Source organism: Notothenia rossii (genome assembly GCF_949606895.1).
Source record: "Notothenia rossii genome assembly, contig: scaffold_243, whole genome shotgun sequence".
In the NCBI taxonomy this organism is placed as follows: Eukaryota; Metazoa; Chordata; class Actinopteri; order Perciformes; family Nototheniidae; genus Notothenia; species Notothenia rossii.
The window spans coordinates 27951-45000 of record NW_027639529.1 but is presented as its reverse complement, the minus strand read 5'-3'; the positions used below and the strand labels follow the sequence as shown (position 1 = coordinate 45000).

Below are 17050 nucleotides of genomic sequence, written 5' to 3'. Positions count from 1 at the left end.
AACAAATACTTATTTTACAGAGGAATTTACCAATTAATTCATTAAAAATCCTTCAATGTGATTTCCTGGATTCTTTCCCCCATTCTGTCTCTCATAGTTGAGGTGTACCTAGGATGAACATTACAGACCTCTCATCTTTTTAAGTGGGAGAACTTGCTCAATTGGTGGCTGACTAAATACTTGTTTGCCCCACTGTGTGTGTGTGTGTGTGTGTGTGTGTATATATATATATATTTAAGCAATAGCTCACGACAGGCCGTGGTATATGCTCATTATATCACAGCTAAGGGGCGTGGTTCCCCCTTAGCTGTGATATAATGAGCATATATCACGGCCTGAAGTGAGCTATTGCTTTTATAAAACGGTTACCAAGTGTGGCAATATGAAAGAAAAATACACACTCTAATTTAAATAGTTTTTATTAGTAAATAATGATGTACAAAATAAAATAGTCCCTCCGTTGCTTTCTGCACGAAACATAGTGCGAGGTGGTTGCTATGCAACAACACTAACAGCAAGCGAACATATTAGACAGAGAGCGTTGATCCATTATTTGGCTGTTTATTTACATTAATGTGTATGTTGCTGTTTATTGTGCATCCACTGAAAACCTGTCCAGCATCAGTAGCATGGCTTACGTGGTGACTTGTATAGGTTGAGGTTGTTCGAGGCTGTTGCTTGGCGTGGAGAGAATATTGCTCCACTTTCTCCGGTCCCAGAGATTGGGCTTCCAGTAGCTCTGGAGAGAGCTTTCGCACCTGTGGCAACTAACGGTCATCATTTCTCTGCTTTGTTTCAAGACCCGCATCAGAAAGCTTTTGAATGGTGCTACTTTTCCAGTTGGTCTTCCTGCTCTTCACGTAGCTCTGCATGTCGTAGTTTAGGTGCTCTCTGGAGATAGGCACTGCTCAATCCACTCCTCCATAGTGAGACCCCCCGGAGGTCGAAGTTAATCTTAAATGTTTCCATTTTATGCTTTGTAAGTTTGTTTCGTAACGGAAGAAATGTAAATATATTTATGAAACTGACAAGTCAAATCAAGCAATCTGATTGGTCGATAGTGTTTTTGCGGACCTCTTTGATTACAGATTTGAAAACATCGTTGCTCGCTTTAAAAGTAGCACAATTCATTATGTTAAACCTTGGAGAGTATCTAGATATCCCTGCCCTAATGCCAAAGGAACTGCACACTGAATATGTTTTGCCGTTTGATGTCTATGTCTGGACCGCTGCGTCAAAAAGGAGGGCTTCTGCCCCGTTACTTCTCCGCTGCTTTCTTGTTCCAACCCAACGGTATACTGTTTTTCTCAGAGGCGGAGGGATACTGACTTGTTGTGAAAAGTAACTTACAATTCTACCCGTGGTATACGCTCAGTATATCACGGCTAAGAACCAATCAGATTGCTTGATTTGACTTGTCCGTTTTATAAATATATATATATATATAGTACCTGATGTCTCCGGCGGCGATGAACACCGGCTCTCGGCTCTCCAGACTCGTGATGCTGTCCACTGAAAACTGACTGATGTTATCAGAGCTGCTGGTCTGAGCCTCCACCTGGACACACATTATAATATTCATTACAATCAATACAGTCAGAATGATGACCTGATAGCATTCATTAGTCTGCAGATCTCTACCTCCACCTGCAACATATACATAGAACACATACTGTACATGAGAGCAGCATGCTAACAAAGGTATCAACTGTAGCTGTGAACAGGACAGGATGTGTGATTACCTAGAAGAGCATCAGGACTGTTTGAGGCATATGATAGCTATGTGATTAACATGATGATTCAGTCTCTATGGAGAGAGACATATGACAAGCATGCTCATTTCTGACGTGGAGCTAATCTGAAGTAAACATTGAATACTGCTTTCTATTCCTCCATCTTGTGACTGAGTGACTCCCTCTCTTGGATATCAGCATGTGAAGGACACTGTTCAGGAACTAGTTGATGCTCTGTATGTGATGACTCCTTCCATTCTGGAGAGGATCACAGATACATGGATCCTGAGATTCAAGATCAAACCGGGGACCAGGGATTATTAAGTATTCAGAAAAAGATAACATTTTGAGAAAAAGTCAGATTTTTAGTTTTTGGAGAAAAAGTCCGAAATGAGATTTTGAGGAAAAAGTCAGAATTTTAAGGAATTTTAAGAAAAAGTTAGAATTTTGAGAAAATACGAGATTCTTTTAGATTTAGAAAAAAAGTCTGAATTTGGTGATTTAGAGAAAAAGTGAGAATTTTGAGATTTTTTGAAAAATACCAACAAATTATCTTTTTTTGTTTTGATTACTTCCATTCTTGAGAGGATCAGAAATACATGGATCCTGAGATCGAAGCTGAGCCCGGGGACCAGTGAGAGTTCTCTAACTATATAATAATAATAATAATAATAATAATAACATAAACACAAATAAAGTAGCTCTTATTATATCTAAATTACACCTCTCCCCCCTCACCTCCACCTGCAGCTGCCCGATGTCGTCGGTCGCCCAGGCCTCGTCGTCGTTGTCGTAGTTCGGAACGGTGGAGAAGCTTCCGGCTCGATGCTCTGATGTCATCGTGCTGAGGTTAGCATTAGCTGTGGAGACGCCGCAGTCCAGGCTCTCCGCGGATCGAGCCGAGCGGATCCTGGTCTCTGGGATCCGGGTCGGAACCGGAGACGTTTCATAACTCTGGCACTCCAGAACCTCCACGTAGATGAGGTAGGGAGCCTGGAACACAGCTCTATCCGTTAAAACTGTACGCTAACAGTTTCTACCTGTGTTTCCTAAGCTAGGCTAACAGTTTCTACCTGTGTTTCCTAAGCTAGGCTAACAGTTTCTACCTGTGTTTCCTAAGCTAGGCTAACAGTTTCTACCTGTGTTTCCTAAAGCTAGGCTAACAGTTTCTACCTGTGTTTCCTAAGCTAGGCTAACAGTTTCTACCTGTGTTTCCTAAGCTAGGCTAACAGTTTCTACCTGTGTTTCCTAAGCTACGCTAACAGTTTCTACCTGTGTTTCCTAAGCTAGGCTAACAGTTTCTACCTGTGTTTCCTAAGCTAGGCTAACAGTTTCTACCTGTGTTTCCTAAAGCTAGGCTAACAGTTTCTACCTGTGTTTCCTAAGCTAGGCTAACAGTTTCTACCTGTGTTTCCTAAGCTAGGCTAATAGTTTCTACCTGTGTTTCCTAAGCTAGGCTAATAGTTTCTACCTGTGTTTCCTAAGCTAGGCTAACAGTTTCTACCTGTGTTTCCTAAGCTAGGCTAACAGTTTCTACCTGTGTTTCCTAAGCTAGGCTAACAGTTTCTACCTGTGTTTCCTAAGCTAGGCTAACAGTTTCTACCTGTGTTTCCTAAGCTAGGCTAACAGTTTCTACCTGTGTTTCCTAAGCTAGGCTAACAGTTTCTACCTGTGTTTACTAAGCTAGGCTAACAGTTTCTACCTGTGTTTCCTAAGCTAGGCTAACAGTTTCTACCTGTGTTTCCTAAGCTAGGCTAACAGTTTCTACCTGTGTTTCCTAAGCTAGGCTAACAGTTTCTACCTGTGTTTCCTAAAGCTAGGCTAACAGTTTCTACCTGTGTTTCCTAAGCTAGGCTAACAGTTTCTACCTGTGTTTCCTAAGCTAGGCTAACAGTTTCTACCTGTGTTTCCTAAGCTAGGCTAACAGTTTCTACCTGTGTTTCCTAAGCTAGGCTAACAGTTTCTACCCGTGTTTCCTAAGCTAGGCTAACAGTTTCTACCTGTGTTTCCTAAGCTAGGCTAACAGTTTCTACCTGTGTTTCCTAAGCTAGGCTAACAGTTTCTACCTGTGTTTCCTAAGCTAGGCTAACAGTTTCTACCTGTGTTTCCTAAACTAGGCTAACAGTTTCTACCTGTGTTTCCTAAGCTAGGCTAACAGTTTCTACCCGTGTTTCCTAAGCTAGGCTAACAGTTTCTACCTGTGTTTCCTAAGCTAGGCTAACAGTTTCTACCCGTGTTTCCTAAGCTAGGCTAACAGTTTCTACCCGTGTTTCCTAAGCTAGGCTAACAGTTTCTACCCGTGTTTCCTAAGCTAGGCTAACAGTTTCTACCCGTGTTTCCTAAGCTAGGCTAACAGTTTCTACCCGTGTTTCCTAAGCTAGGCTAACAGTTTCTACCCGTGTTTCCTAAGCTAGGCTAACAGTTTCAAACCGTGTTTCCTAAGCTAGGCTAACAGTTTCTATCCGTGTTTCCTAAGCTAGGCTAACAGTTTCTACCCGTGTTTCCTAAGCTAGGCTAACAGTTTCTACCCGTGTTTCCTAAGCTAGGCTAACAGTTTCTACCTGTGTTTCCTAAGCTAGACTAACAGTTTCTACCTTTGTTTCCTAAGCTAGGCTAACAGTTTCTACCCGTGTTTCCTAAGCTAGGCTAACAGTTTCTACCTTTGTTTCCTAAGCTAGGCTAACAGTTTCTACCTGTGTTTCCTAAGCTAGGCTAACAGTTTCTACCCGTGTTTCCTAAGCTAGGCTAACAGTTTCTACCCGTGTTTCCTAAGCTAGGCTAACAGTTTCTACCTTTGTTTCCTAAGCTAGGCTAACAGTTTCTACCTGTGTTTCCTAAGCTAGGCTAACAGTTTCTACCCGTGTTTCCTAAGCTAGGCTAACAGTTTCTACCCGTGTTTCCTAAACTAGGCTAACAGTTTCTACCTGTGTTTCCTAAGCTAGGCTAACAGTTTCTACCTGTGTTTCCTAAGCTAGGCTAACAGTTTCTACCCGTGTTTCCTAAGCTAGGCTAACAGTTTCTACCTGTGTTTCCTAAGCTAGGCTAACAGTTTCTACCCGTGTTTCCTAAGCTAGGCTAACAGTTTCTACCCGTGTTTCCTAAGCTAGGCTAGGCTAACAGTTTCTACCCGTGTTTCCTAAGCTAGGCTAGGCTAACAGTTTCTACCCGTGTTTCCTAAGCTAGACTAACAGTTTCTACCTGTGTTTCCTAAACTAGGCTAACAGTTTCTACCCGTGTTTCCTAAGCTAGGCTAACAGTTTCTACCCGTGTTTCCTAAGCTAGGCTAACAGTTTCTACCCGTGTTTCCTAAGCTAGGCTAACAGTTTCTACCTGTGTTTCCTAAGCTAGGCTAACAGTTTCTACCTGTGTTTCCTAAGCTAGGCTAGGCTAACAGTTTCTACCCGTGTTTCCTAAGCTAGGCTAACAGTTTCTACCTGTGTTTCCTAAGCTAGGCTAGGCTAACAGTTTCTACCCGTGTTTCCTAAGCTAGGCTAGGCTAACAGTTTCTACCCGTGTTTCCTAAGCTAGGCTAGGCTAACAGTTTCTACCCGTGTTTCCTAAGCTAGGCTAACAGTTTCTACCTGTGTTTCCTAAGCTAGGCTAATAGTTTCTACCTGTGTTTCCTAAGCTAGGCTAACAGTTTCTACCTGTGTTTCCTAAGCTAGGCTAACAGTTTCTACCTGTGTTTCCTAAGCTAGACTAACAGTTTCTACCTGTGTTTCCTAAGCTAGGCTAACAGTTTCTACCCGTGTTTCCTAAGCTAGGCTAGGCTAACAGTTTCTACCCGTGTTTCCTAAGCTAGGCTAACAGTTTCTACCTGTGTTTCCTAAGCTAGGCTAATAGTTTCTACCTGTGTTTCCTAGGCTAGGCTAACAGTTTCTACCCGTGTTTCCTAAGCTAGGCTAACAGTTTCTACCTGTGTTTCCTAAGCTAGACTAACAGTTTCTACCTGTGTTTCCTAAGCTAGGCTAACAGTTTCTACCTGTGTTTCCTAAGCTAGGCTAATAGTTTCTACCTGTGTTTCCTAAGCTAGGCTAACAGTTTCTACCTGTGTTTCCTAAGCTAGGCTAATAGTTTCTACCTGTGTTTCCTAAGCTAGGCTAACAGTTTCTACCTGTGTTTCCTAAGCTAGGCTAACAGTTTCTACCTGTGTTTCCTAAGCTAGGCTAACAGTTTCTACCTGTGTTTCCTAAGCTAGGCTAACAGTTTCTACCTGTGTTTCCTAAGCTAGGCTAACAGTTTCTACCCGTGTTTCCTAAGCTAGGCTAGGCTAATAGTTTCTACCTGTGTTTCCTAAGCTAGGCTAACAGTTTCTACCTGTGTTTCCTAAGCTAGGCTAACAGTTTCTACCTGTGTTTCCTAAGCTAGGCTAATAGTTTCTACCTGTGTTTCCTAAGCTAGGCTAACAGTTTCTACCTGTGTTTCCTAAGCTAGGCTAACAGTTTCTACCTGTGTTTCCTAAGCTAGGCTAATAGTTTCTACCTGTGTTTCCTAAGCTAGGCTAACAGTTTCTACCTGTGTTTCCTAAGCTAGGCTAACAGTTTCTACCTGTGTTTCCTAAGCTAGGCTAACAGTTTACGCCTACTAGTCTTTGTTCTGAGTTGATTGCATTAATTGTAAGTCTTTGTGGTTTCTAATGATTTCACACTGTAGTTACCTGTGTCAGGTGTTATATTTCTCATATTGCTAAGCTAACGGTGCTCTCAGGTGTGTTACTGTAATGGAAATGATGATTATCAGTGAATTGAATGCTATGATGTTATATTTAACATACAAATAACACTAAGCCTTACATGTCGAGAGACAGTAGGTCTCAGCACTCAGGAAGATGATCAGTCACAAGGTGTCATGTGATCACACAGTGACCTGATCATGGGTCTATCGATAGGGTCAGGGGTCAGTTATCTCATGACTAAGCACGTCTTCATTGTAACTGTATGAAAGCTCTCTCTTCAGTGTGGAGACATTGCTCCTCATGTTGTTTGCCTCTTTTGCAAAAGATTAAAGAGCCAGAAAGACACCTCTCCCTTGTCTTTATGCTAAGCTAACAGTCTCCGGTGTGTGTGGTGTTACCTGGTCTCTATGCTAAGCCAACGGTGTCCCCTTGTCTTTATGCTAAGCTAACAGTCTCCGGTGTGTGTGGTGTTACCTGGTCTCTATGCTAAGCTAACGGTGTCCCCTTGTCTTTATGCTAAGCTAACAGTCTCCGGTGTGTGTGGTGTTACCTGGTCTCTATGCTAAGCTAACGGTGTTCCCTTGTCTTTATGTTTAGCTAACAGTGTTCTAGATCCGCCCCTGGGTGTTACCTTGTCTCTATGCTAAGCTAACACTGTTCTAGATCCGCCCCTGGGTGTTACCTTGTCTCTATGCTAAGCTAACACTGTTCTAGATCCGCCCCTGGGTGTTACCTTGTCTCTATGCTAAGCTAACGGTGTTACCTTGTCTCTATGCTAAGCTAACAGTGATCCCTTGTCTCTATGCTAAGCTAACAGTGATCCCTTGTCTCTATGCTAAGCTAACAGTGTTCCCTTGTCTCTATGCTAAGCTAACAGTGATCCCTTGTCTCTATGCTAAGCTAACGGTGTTACCTTGTCTCTATGCTAAGCTAACGGTGTTCCCTTGTCTCTATGCTAAGCTAACGGTGTTACCTTGTCCTTGGAGTTGAGCACCACAGCCTGGGTGTTTGGGATCCTGACGACGTGATGCTGGTTCTCAGCCGTGGGCATCCAGACTCGAGCGGGCAGCTTGTGGTTCAACAGCGAGAGTTCAGAGATCAGACGCTGAGTCTTCTGCTCTTTGGTCGGCAGCGTCGCCAAACGCCTCCCGATGCCCAGCAGAGACTTCACCAATTCTCTCTGAGGCCGAAGACGCTCCAGCTGCAGAGAGGAGATATCACGGGTTAATTATTGTATGTATGTATATATATATATATATGTTCATTATCATCTTGGCCTGTCTCTCTATTAGTGGCAGTACTTTATTTAACTGTTTAGTTACTAAATAAAAGCCTCAGTATTTAACCAAACACCAAACCAAACACTGAGATGACTTTCAAAAAAAAAATCTCAGTATTTTATTTAACTTTTATAAATCCCAGCTCCCAACAATGAGTTAAATAGTTTTCTGTGTTTTTACTTTTTGTTTCTTTTATGTATTCACCATAACACCAAGTCAAGTTCCTCGTACGTGTCATGCTACCTGGTGAGAAACCTGGTTCTGAGACGAGTTTCTAAATAAAAGCCTCACCTCCTCCGGCACGGCCTCCACTCTGGGGTTACTTCCTGTCCTCCTGAGGCCAGATCCAAACCCACTGCTGGCTGTGTTCACATCAGACTTTGACCTCTGGTGGGTCTTCCTGGAGGGGGAGACGAACACCTCCCCCTCCCCCAGAACAGGACTCTCTGGGGGGGGAAACGGAGACGCTGAGTCCACGTTGTTGTTGCTGTTGTGGCGGCGGTGGCAGCGGCGATGAGACGGAGAGGGGCTGCCGGAGACAGACCCCCCGCGGTGAGGATCAGCTGGAGGGCTAGAGGGCTTCAGCTCGTCGGACAGGATGAGTTTCCTCAGCTTGTTTCCTCTGGAGTGACGCTGGGTGGAGATGTGCATGTCAGAGGAATACGCTCCCAGCAGCCAGGCCGTCAGCAGGGAGAAGGTGATGCCTCCTCGACAGCGGTGGATCTGAGAGAGACAAAATCAATCAATGTTACTTTCGTCTCAGTGGACTTTACAGTTTGTAGAGAATATCAATACGACAGCCTCCGTCCTCTGACCCTCACATCGGACAAGGAAAAACTTCCTAACTGTAATCTATAGTTTACTCACCAGGTAGGGACTGATGCTAACTGTAATCTATAGTTTACTCACCAGGTAGGGACTGATGCTAACTGTAATCTATAGTTTACTCACCAGGTAGGGACTGATGCTAACTGTAATCTATAGTTTACTCACCAGGTAGGGGCTGATGCTAACTGTAATCTATAGTTTACTCACCAGGTAGGGACTGATGCTAACTGTAATCTATAGTTTACTCACCAGGTAGGGGCTGATGCTAACTGTAATCTATAGTTTACTCACCAGGTAGGGGCTGATGCTAACTGTAATCTATAGTTTACTCACCAGGTAGGGACTGATGCTAACTGTAATCTATAGTTTACTCACCAGGTAGGGACTGATGCTAACTGTAATCTATAGTTTACTCACCAGGTAGGGGCTGATGCTAACTGTAATCTATAGTTTACTCACCAGGTAGGGACTGATGCTAACTGTAATCTATAGTTTACTCACCAGGTAGGGGCTGATGCTAACTGTAATCTATAGTTTACTCACCAGGTAGGGACTGATGCTAACTGTAATCTATAGTTTACTCACCAGGTAGGGACTGATGCTAACTGTAATCTATAGTTTACTCACCAGGTAGGGGCTGATGCTAACTGTAATCTATAGTTTACTCACCAGGTAGGGACTGATGCTAACTGTAATCTATAGTTTACTCACCAGGTAGGGACTGATGCTAACTGTAATCTATAGTTTACTCACCAGGTAGGGACTGATGCTAACTGTAATCTATAGTTTACTCACCAGGTAGGGGCTGATGCTAACTGTAATCTATAGTTTACTCACCAGGTAGGGGCTGATGCTAACTGTAATCTATAGTTTACTCACCAGGTAGGGGCTGATGGCGTCCCCCACCTCCGTGTCCATGTGCACGTACATGTTGAGCAGCTGAGGGAGGTAGAAGTCCACCTCGCTGTCGGTGAAGCTGAACAGACGGTTCCCGATGTACGCCTGCACCCCCGGCTCTTTGGACTTATACAGGTAGGAGATCGCCATGGAGACGTCAAACAGCTTGGACTCGAACAGGCGGAGCAGCCACGACTGTTTGGACGAAGAGGGTGTAACGAGCAGCGAGGAAGACTCCGGTCGAGAGGATGAAGAAGAAGAAGAAGAGGAAGGAGGAGGAGCTTCTCGCTGGGAAGAAACGCCATTTTGTTTTACTTCATCTTTCACAGAGCTACCTTCTTCTACTTCCTCCTCGTCTTCCTCCTTGATGGAGCTGGTGTCCGGGCTGATGACCCACTGAGGACCAGAGATCTCCGTTTGCTGTTGTTGTTGATCGCCCTGTTGTTGTGGTTGCTGTTGTTGTTGATCGTCTAGTTGCTGTTGTTGTTGTTGTTGTTGTTGATGATCGTCCTGTTGCTGTTGTTGTTGTTGATCTTCCTGTTGTTGTGGTTGCTGTTGATGATTGTCCTGTTGTTGTTGTTGTTGTTGTTGATGACCGTCCTGTTGTTGTTGTTGTTGTTGTTGTTGATCGTCCTGTTGTTGTTGTTGTTGATGATGGTCCTGTTGTTGTTGTTGTTGATGATGGTCCTGTTGTTGCTGATGATGATCGTCCTGTTGTTGATGATGGTCCTGTTGTTGCTGTTGTTGTTGTTGTTGATGATGGTCCTGTTGTTGTTGTTGCGGTTCCTGTTTGTTGTCCACGTGTTGCTGCTCACACAGCTCTCTGTTCTGCAGCTTCACTTGGAGCAGGACCTCCTGGCAGGCCTTCAGAGCCACTTCAGGGTCGATCACTGAGAGCACCGAGGCGTCAGGAGAGAGAGGCAGAAGTAAGTGTTGCATACAGACGGCATGATACCAGAGGAGCAGTGCTGGTTACCAATAACAGTTCTGATACCAAGGGAGCCTGCTCTGTGCGGACCTGAACAGCCCCATGAGCCCATCGCACATTAAACACTGGGGTTTGATGGGACCCTCCTACTTCAATCCAAACTATCAGGATATAATAGTTCTTCTGTGTCTTTGCCCCCCCTCAGCTCCTTTTGTTAGTTTGACTGTTAAACTCCTGAACCTTTGAAAGAACATCTGTTTTCAACTTAAATTATTATATTTATGTATTAAAGACATGAAAAAGTGTATTTTGCATAACAGGTGACCTTTAAAGTATACTCGTATTGTTATATCAGTATGAGGGTATCAAAAGGTCTGGCCTCACCCTGGTCCGCCCTCAGGTCCATCTCCATGTGGTCCTCAGAGACGATGTCTAACGGAGGAGTCTGTCCTCTGGACGACTCGCTGCCGATCCCCTCGCTGCTGCTCCCAATGCTACCTGTGCTACCGATGCTACCGCTAGGAGAGGAACTGCGTGGGCTGGCACTAGGGGAGGAGGGCTGCTCGCTGTGGGGGGGGGGAGGCGGCTGCAGTTTGGGGCGCTGCGAGTGATGAAGGTGATGATGATGATGGTGGTGAGGGCAGTCAGAAGAGCTCTCAGAACAACAGGAGGAGGATGAAGAGGAGGAGGAAGAGGAGGCGCTGGAGGGGGAGGAGGGGCAGGAGAAAGTGGTGGGGGAGGAGGAGGCGCCAGGGGGGGGAGGGGGGGCAGCAGGGCTTATGGCAGAGGGGGCGGGGCTTAGGTGGAGAAGAGCGGGGGAGAGGGACACCTCGGCGTCCGCCATCTTGGAAAAACACACCTAGAGAGAAATAGATTCAAAAGTTTAATAACTGAAAAATGTTAACCCTTTAATCACCGAGTGTTACTCACACACGTGCAGGCAGTCTGACCGGGAACATGTTCACCCTGCAACACCGCTCCAACCACACAACCTGCTGTCTTTAACGTTAAGAGAGAAACTGGGAAAACAATAATGGTAGGATTTCCTATGCTATCAGTATGTAGTGACTCTACTTTAAAGAGTCCTCTCCTGCTGATGTTCAGGTGTATATCAGTATGTAGTGTCTCTACTTTAAAGAGTCCTCTCCTGCTGATGTTCAGGTGTATATCAGTATGTAGCGTCTCTACTTTAAAGAGTCCTCTCCTGCTGATGTTCAGGTGTATATCAGTATGTAGTGTCTCTACTTTAAAGAGTCCTCTCCTGCTGATGTTCAGGTGTATATCAGTATGTAGTGTCTCTACTTTAAAGAGTCCTCTCCTGCTGATGTTCAGGTGTATATCAGTATGTAGCGTCTCTACTTTAAAGAGTCCTCTCCTGCTGATGTTCAGGTGTATATCAGTATGTAGTGTCTCTACTTTAAAGAGTCCTCTCCTGCTGATGTTCAGGTGTATATCAGTATGTAGTGTCTCTACTTTAAAGAGTCCTCTCCTGCTGATGTTCAGGTGTATATCAGTATGTAGTGTCTCTACTTTAAAGAGTCCTCTCCTGCTGATGTTCAGGTGTATATCAGTATGTAGTGTCTCTACTTTAAAGAGTCCTCTCCTGCTGATGTTCAGGTGTATATCAGTATGTAGTGTCTCTACTTTAAAGAGTCCTCTCCTGCTGATGTTCAGGTGTATATCAGTATGTAGTGTCTCTACTTTAAAGAGTCCTCTCCTGCTGATGTTCAGGTGTATATCAGTATGTACTGTCTCTACTTTAAAGACTCCTCTCCTGCTGATGTTCAGGTGTATATCAGTATGTAGTGTCTCTACTTTAAAGAGTCCTCTCCTGCTGATGTTCAGGTGTATATCAGTATGTAGTGTCTCTACTTTAAAGAGTCCTCTCCTGCTGATGTTCAGGTGTATATCAGTATGTAGTGTCTCTACTTTAAAGAGTCCTCTCCTGCTGATGTTCAGGTGTATATCAGTGTGTAGTGTCTCTACTTTAAAGAGTCCTCTCCTGCTGATGTTCAGGTGTATATCAGTATGTAGTGTCTCTACTTTAAAGAGTCCTCTCCTGCTGATGTTCAGGTGTATATCAGTATGTAGTGTCTCTACTTTAAAGAGTCCTCTCCTGCTGATGTTCAGGTGTATATCAGTATGTAGTGTCTCTACTTTAAAGAGTCCTCTCCTGCTGATGTTCAGGTGTATATCAGTATGTACTGTCTCTACTTTAAAGACTCCTCTCCTGCTGATGTTCAGGTGTATATCAGTGTGTAGTGTCTCTACTTTAAAGAGTCCTCTCCTGCTGATGTTCAGGTGTATATCAGTATGTAGTGTCTCTACTTTAAAGAGTCCTCTCCTGCTGATGTTCAGGTGTATATCAGTATGTAGCGTCTCTATTTTAAAGAGTCCTCTCCTGCTGATGTTCAGGTGTATATCAGTATGTAGCGTCTCTACTTTAAAGAGTCCTCTCCTGCTGATGTTCAGGTGTATATCAGTATGTAGTGTCTCTACTTTAAAGAGTCCTCTCCTGCTGATGTTCAGGTGTATATCAGTATGTAGTGTCTCTACTTTAAAGAGTCCTCTCCTGCTGATGTTCAGGTGTATATCAGTATGTAGTGTCTCTACTTTAAAGAGTCCTCTCCTGCTGATGTTCAGGTGTATATCAGTATGTAGTGTCTCCACTTTAAAGAGTCCTCTCCTGCTGATGTTCAGGTGTGTATCAGTATGTAGTGTCTCTACTTTAAAGAGTCCTCTCCTGCTGATGTTCAGGTGTATATCAGTATGTAGTGTCTCTACTTTAAAGAGTCCTCTCCTGCTGATGTTCAGGTGTATATCAGTATGTAGTGTCTCTACTTTAAAGAGTCCTCTCCTGCTGATGTTCAGGTGTATATCAGTATGTAGTGTCTCTACTTTAAAGAGTCCTCTCCTGCTGATGTTCAGGTGTATATCAGTATGTAGTGTCTCTACTTTAAAGAGTCCTCTACGGGGACATGTCTCCATGCTTTAATGTTCAAAAAGCTCTTAATTCATCTCATACTGCAGCAGCACCTCCTTTCACCCTCTGTCTGAAACCAGAGCCCAGTCTGCTCCGATTGGTTCGCTGGCCGAATTAATTGTTTAAATGTTCTGGGAAAAAAATTATATCATCGAGGAAAGATTCCACATTTACGGGAAAATTATCTGAATTATGGGAATTTGTAGCCCGGTCTAAATTCTGTGAAAAAAGAGAAATTATTAGAAAAAAAGTCCAAATGTTTTGATAAATAAAAATTAAAAATCTGATAAAATGTTTTAACTTTGAAGTAAAAGTGAAATTAGTAGACATGTAAAATCTCAAATTCCCAGGTAAACAATGCTTGACGTCTGAAAGAGGACACATTCTGCTGGGAGAGGGGCTGATGGGAACATTCAATATGAAGGGGATCAACATTTGTTTTTCTACCATTTTAATAACAGCTGTGTTCCCTTGGAAACACGCTGGATCTCTAGATTACATTGTCGTAGAAAAAAAAAAAATGTTGATTTTCAGGATTAAATGGAATTAAAAATGTGTTTTACGTCCGAGTCGTTCTGTGTTTGATCATGTGACTGCCTCCCACCTTCCACCAGAGTGTGTTATATAACGGCCTCCTGCTGCACACGGACCTGTCATATGATTTTCATGGGAGGGCACACAAAACCGTCAGGCAGAGATTTCTTTTGGGGGGTGCTGTGGGTAGCTAGGTAGCTAGCTAGCTCCACACACACACACACACACACACACACACACCTTTTATTTTTTGTGTATTTGTACACACTGGTAGTACTACTGTACTTCCTGCTGTGGTGACCTCTGACCTTCTGAATGATCATCACAACAAAGGGCTGACCTTTAGTCACATGATCTACAGACAACTACATACTGATATACACCTGAACATCAGCAGGAGAGGACTCTTTAAAGTAGAGACACTACATACTGATATACACCTGAACATCAACAGCAGAGGACTCTTTAAAGTAGAGACACTACATGCTGATATACACCTGAACATCAGCAGCAGAGGACTCTTTAAAGTAGAGACACTACATACTGATATACAACACCTGAACATCAGCAGCAGAGGACTCTTTAAAGTAGAGACACTACATACTGATATACACCTGAACATCAGCAGGAGAGGACTCTTTAAAGTAGAGACACTACACACTGATATACACCTGAACATCAGCAGGAGAGGACTCTTTAAAGTAGAGACACTACACACTGATATACACCTGAACATCAGCAGGAGAGGACTCTTTAAAGTAGAGACACTACACACTGATATACACCTGAACATCAGCAGCAGAGGACTCTTTAAAGTAGAGACACTACATACTGATATACACCTGAACATCAGCAGCAGAGGACTCTTTAAAGTAGAGACACTACATACTGATATACACCTGAACATCAGCAGGAGAGGACTCTTTAAAGTAGAGACACTACACACTGATATACACCTGAACATCAGCAGGAGAGGACTCTTTAAAGTAGAGACACTACATACTGATATACACCTGAACATCAGCAGGAGAGGACTCTTTAAAGTAGAGACGCTACATACTGATATACACCTGAACATCAGCAGGAGAGGACTCTTTAAAGTAGAGACACTACATACTGATATACACCTGAACATCAGCAGGAGAGGACTCTTTAAAGTAGAGACACTACATACTGATATACACCTGAACATCAGCAGGAGAGGACTCTTTAAAGTAGAGACACTACATACTGATATACACCTGAACTTCACCAGGAGAGGACTCTTTAAAGTAGAGACACTACATACTGATATACACCTGAACATCAGCAGGAGAGGAGTCTTTAAAGTAGAGACACTACATACTGATATACACCTGAACATCAGCAGGAGAGGACTCTTTAAAGTAGAGACACTACATACTGATATACACCTGAACTTCACCAGGAGAGGACTCTTTAAAGTAGAGACACTACATACTGATATACACCTGAACATCAGCAGGAGAGGACTCTTTAAAGTAGAGACGCTACATACTGATATACACCTGAACATCAGCAGGAGAGGACTCTTTAAAGTAGAGACACTACATACTGATATACACCTGAACATCAGCAGGAGAGAACTCTTTAAAGTAGAGACACTACATACTGATATACACCTGAACATCAGCAGGAGAGGACTCTTTAAAGTAGAGACACTACATACTGATATACACCTGAACATCAGCAGGAGAGGACTCTTTAAAGTAGAGAGACTACATACTGATATACACCTGAACATCAGCAGGAGAGGACTCTTTAAAGTAGAGAGACTACATACTGATATACACCTGAACATCAGCAGGAGAGGACTCTTTAAAGTAGAGACACTACATACTGATATACACCTGAACATCAGCAGGAGAGGACTCTTTAAAGTAGAGACACTACATACTGATATACACCTGAACATCAGCAGGAGAGGACTCTTTAAAGTAGAGACACTACATACTGATATACACCTGAACATCAGCAGGAGAGGACTCTTTAAAGTAGAGACACTACTGATATACACCTGAACATCAGCAGGAGAGGACTCTTTAGAGTAGAGACACTACACACTGATATACACCTGAACATCAGCAGGAGAGGACTCTTTAAAGTAGAGACACTACACACTGATATACACCTGAACATCAGCAGGAGAGGACTCTTTAAAGTAGAGACACTACATACTGATATACACCTGAACATCAGCAGGAGAGGACTCTTTAAAGTAGAGACACTACATACTGATATACACCTGAACATCAGCAGGAGAGGACTCTTTAAAGTAGAGACGCTACATACTGATATACACCTGAACATCAGCAGGAGAGGACTCTTTAAAGTAGAGACACTACATACTGATATACACCTGAACATCAGCAGGATAGGACTCTTTAAAGTAGAAACACTACATACTGATATACACCTGAACATCAGCAGGAGAGGACTCTTTAAAGTAGAGACACTACATACTGATATACACCCGGACATCAGCAGGTAGATTATTACTATACTGTTATTAAGCACTGATGTAAGGAGTATTTAAGGGGAATGACGTGTGCAGTTCAGGTCAAAGTGTGAAGTTTATACACACACACACACACACACACACACACACACACACACACACACACACACACACACACACACACACACACACACACACACACACACACACACACACACACACACACACACACACACACACAGTGTACTTGTATTATAGAGTATATGGGAGTACACTACAGCACACACAGTATAGTTTAAACATGACCTGTGTAGTGAGCAAAAAGAGGAAATAGAGATATACAAACCCAGATACTGAGATACTGCGCCATGCTAGCTGTACTCTCAGCTGTAGTATTTATCAGAGTATTTACGGTACATTTAACAAGAAATCCCCCCGGTATAATCAGGAGGAAACACCCCGGATTCAGAGCCTGTCCCCCGGCAGAAAGAGGCCCTTCGCCCGGGGACAAGCATCCAGAACATCCGGGGGGAAAGAGGCGCACCTACCCGGGTTTGAGGCTCGAATCCCGGGTTAAAACCTGGCGGTGGTCCGGGTCAAAGCTCCAGGTTTCAGGACATCTGGTCAAGACTTTCTGATGTGTTTTTCTGGCCTGGCTCGGCTCGGATTTAAGGCAGCAGCTGTGACGCAACTTCCGCCAAGAGGACAGCCGCAGT

The 17050-nt window shown here is 43.6% G+C and overlaps 1 protein-coding gene and 1 long non-coding RNA gene across 3 annotated transcripts in view; both read right to left on the bottom strand.

Moving 5' to 3' along the window:
• The window catches only part of LOC307027709 (phosphatidylinositol 4-kinase beta-like), a 59087-nt gene that overhangs the window by 17717 nt on the left and 24320 nt on the right, over nucleotides 1-17050 (bottom strand). Inside the window, exons 1-7 of one of the 2 annotated variants that reach the window (XM_079696000.1) lie at nucleotides 16883-17049; nucleotides 10726-11200; nucleotides 9396-10303; nucleotides 7980-8411; nucleotides 7382-7609; nucleotides 2472-2726; nucleotides 1452-1558 (exon numbers count right to left, since the gene is read on the bottom strand). In XM_079696000.1, the coding sequence (XP_079552126.1) occupies nucleotides 1452-1558; nucleotides 2472-2726; nucleotides 7382-7609; nucleotides 7980-8411; nucleotides 9396-10303; nucleotides 10726-11185 (2390 nt within the window). In that variant the 5' untranslated portion in view covers nucleotides 11186-11200; nucleotides 16883-17049. Of the gene's footprint in view, nucleotides 1-1451; nucleotides 1559-2471; nucleotides 2727-7381; nucleotides 7610-7979; nucleotides 8412-9395; nucleotides 10304-10725; nucleotides 11201-16882; nucleotide 17050 lie in introns of those variants that run through there. The other variant, XM_079695999.1, reaches the window with a different exon arrangement.
• On the bottom strand, nucleotides 6305-7375 carry LOC307027711. Its single transcript, XR_013804730.1, has 3 exons — nucleotides 7172-7375; nucleotides 7040-7090; nucleotides 6305-6806 (listed from the first exon to the last, which is right to left on the bottom strand). It is a non-coding gene; the product is annotated as an uncharacterized lncRNA (long non-coding RNA).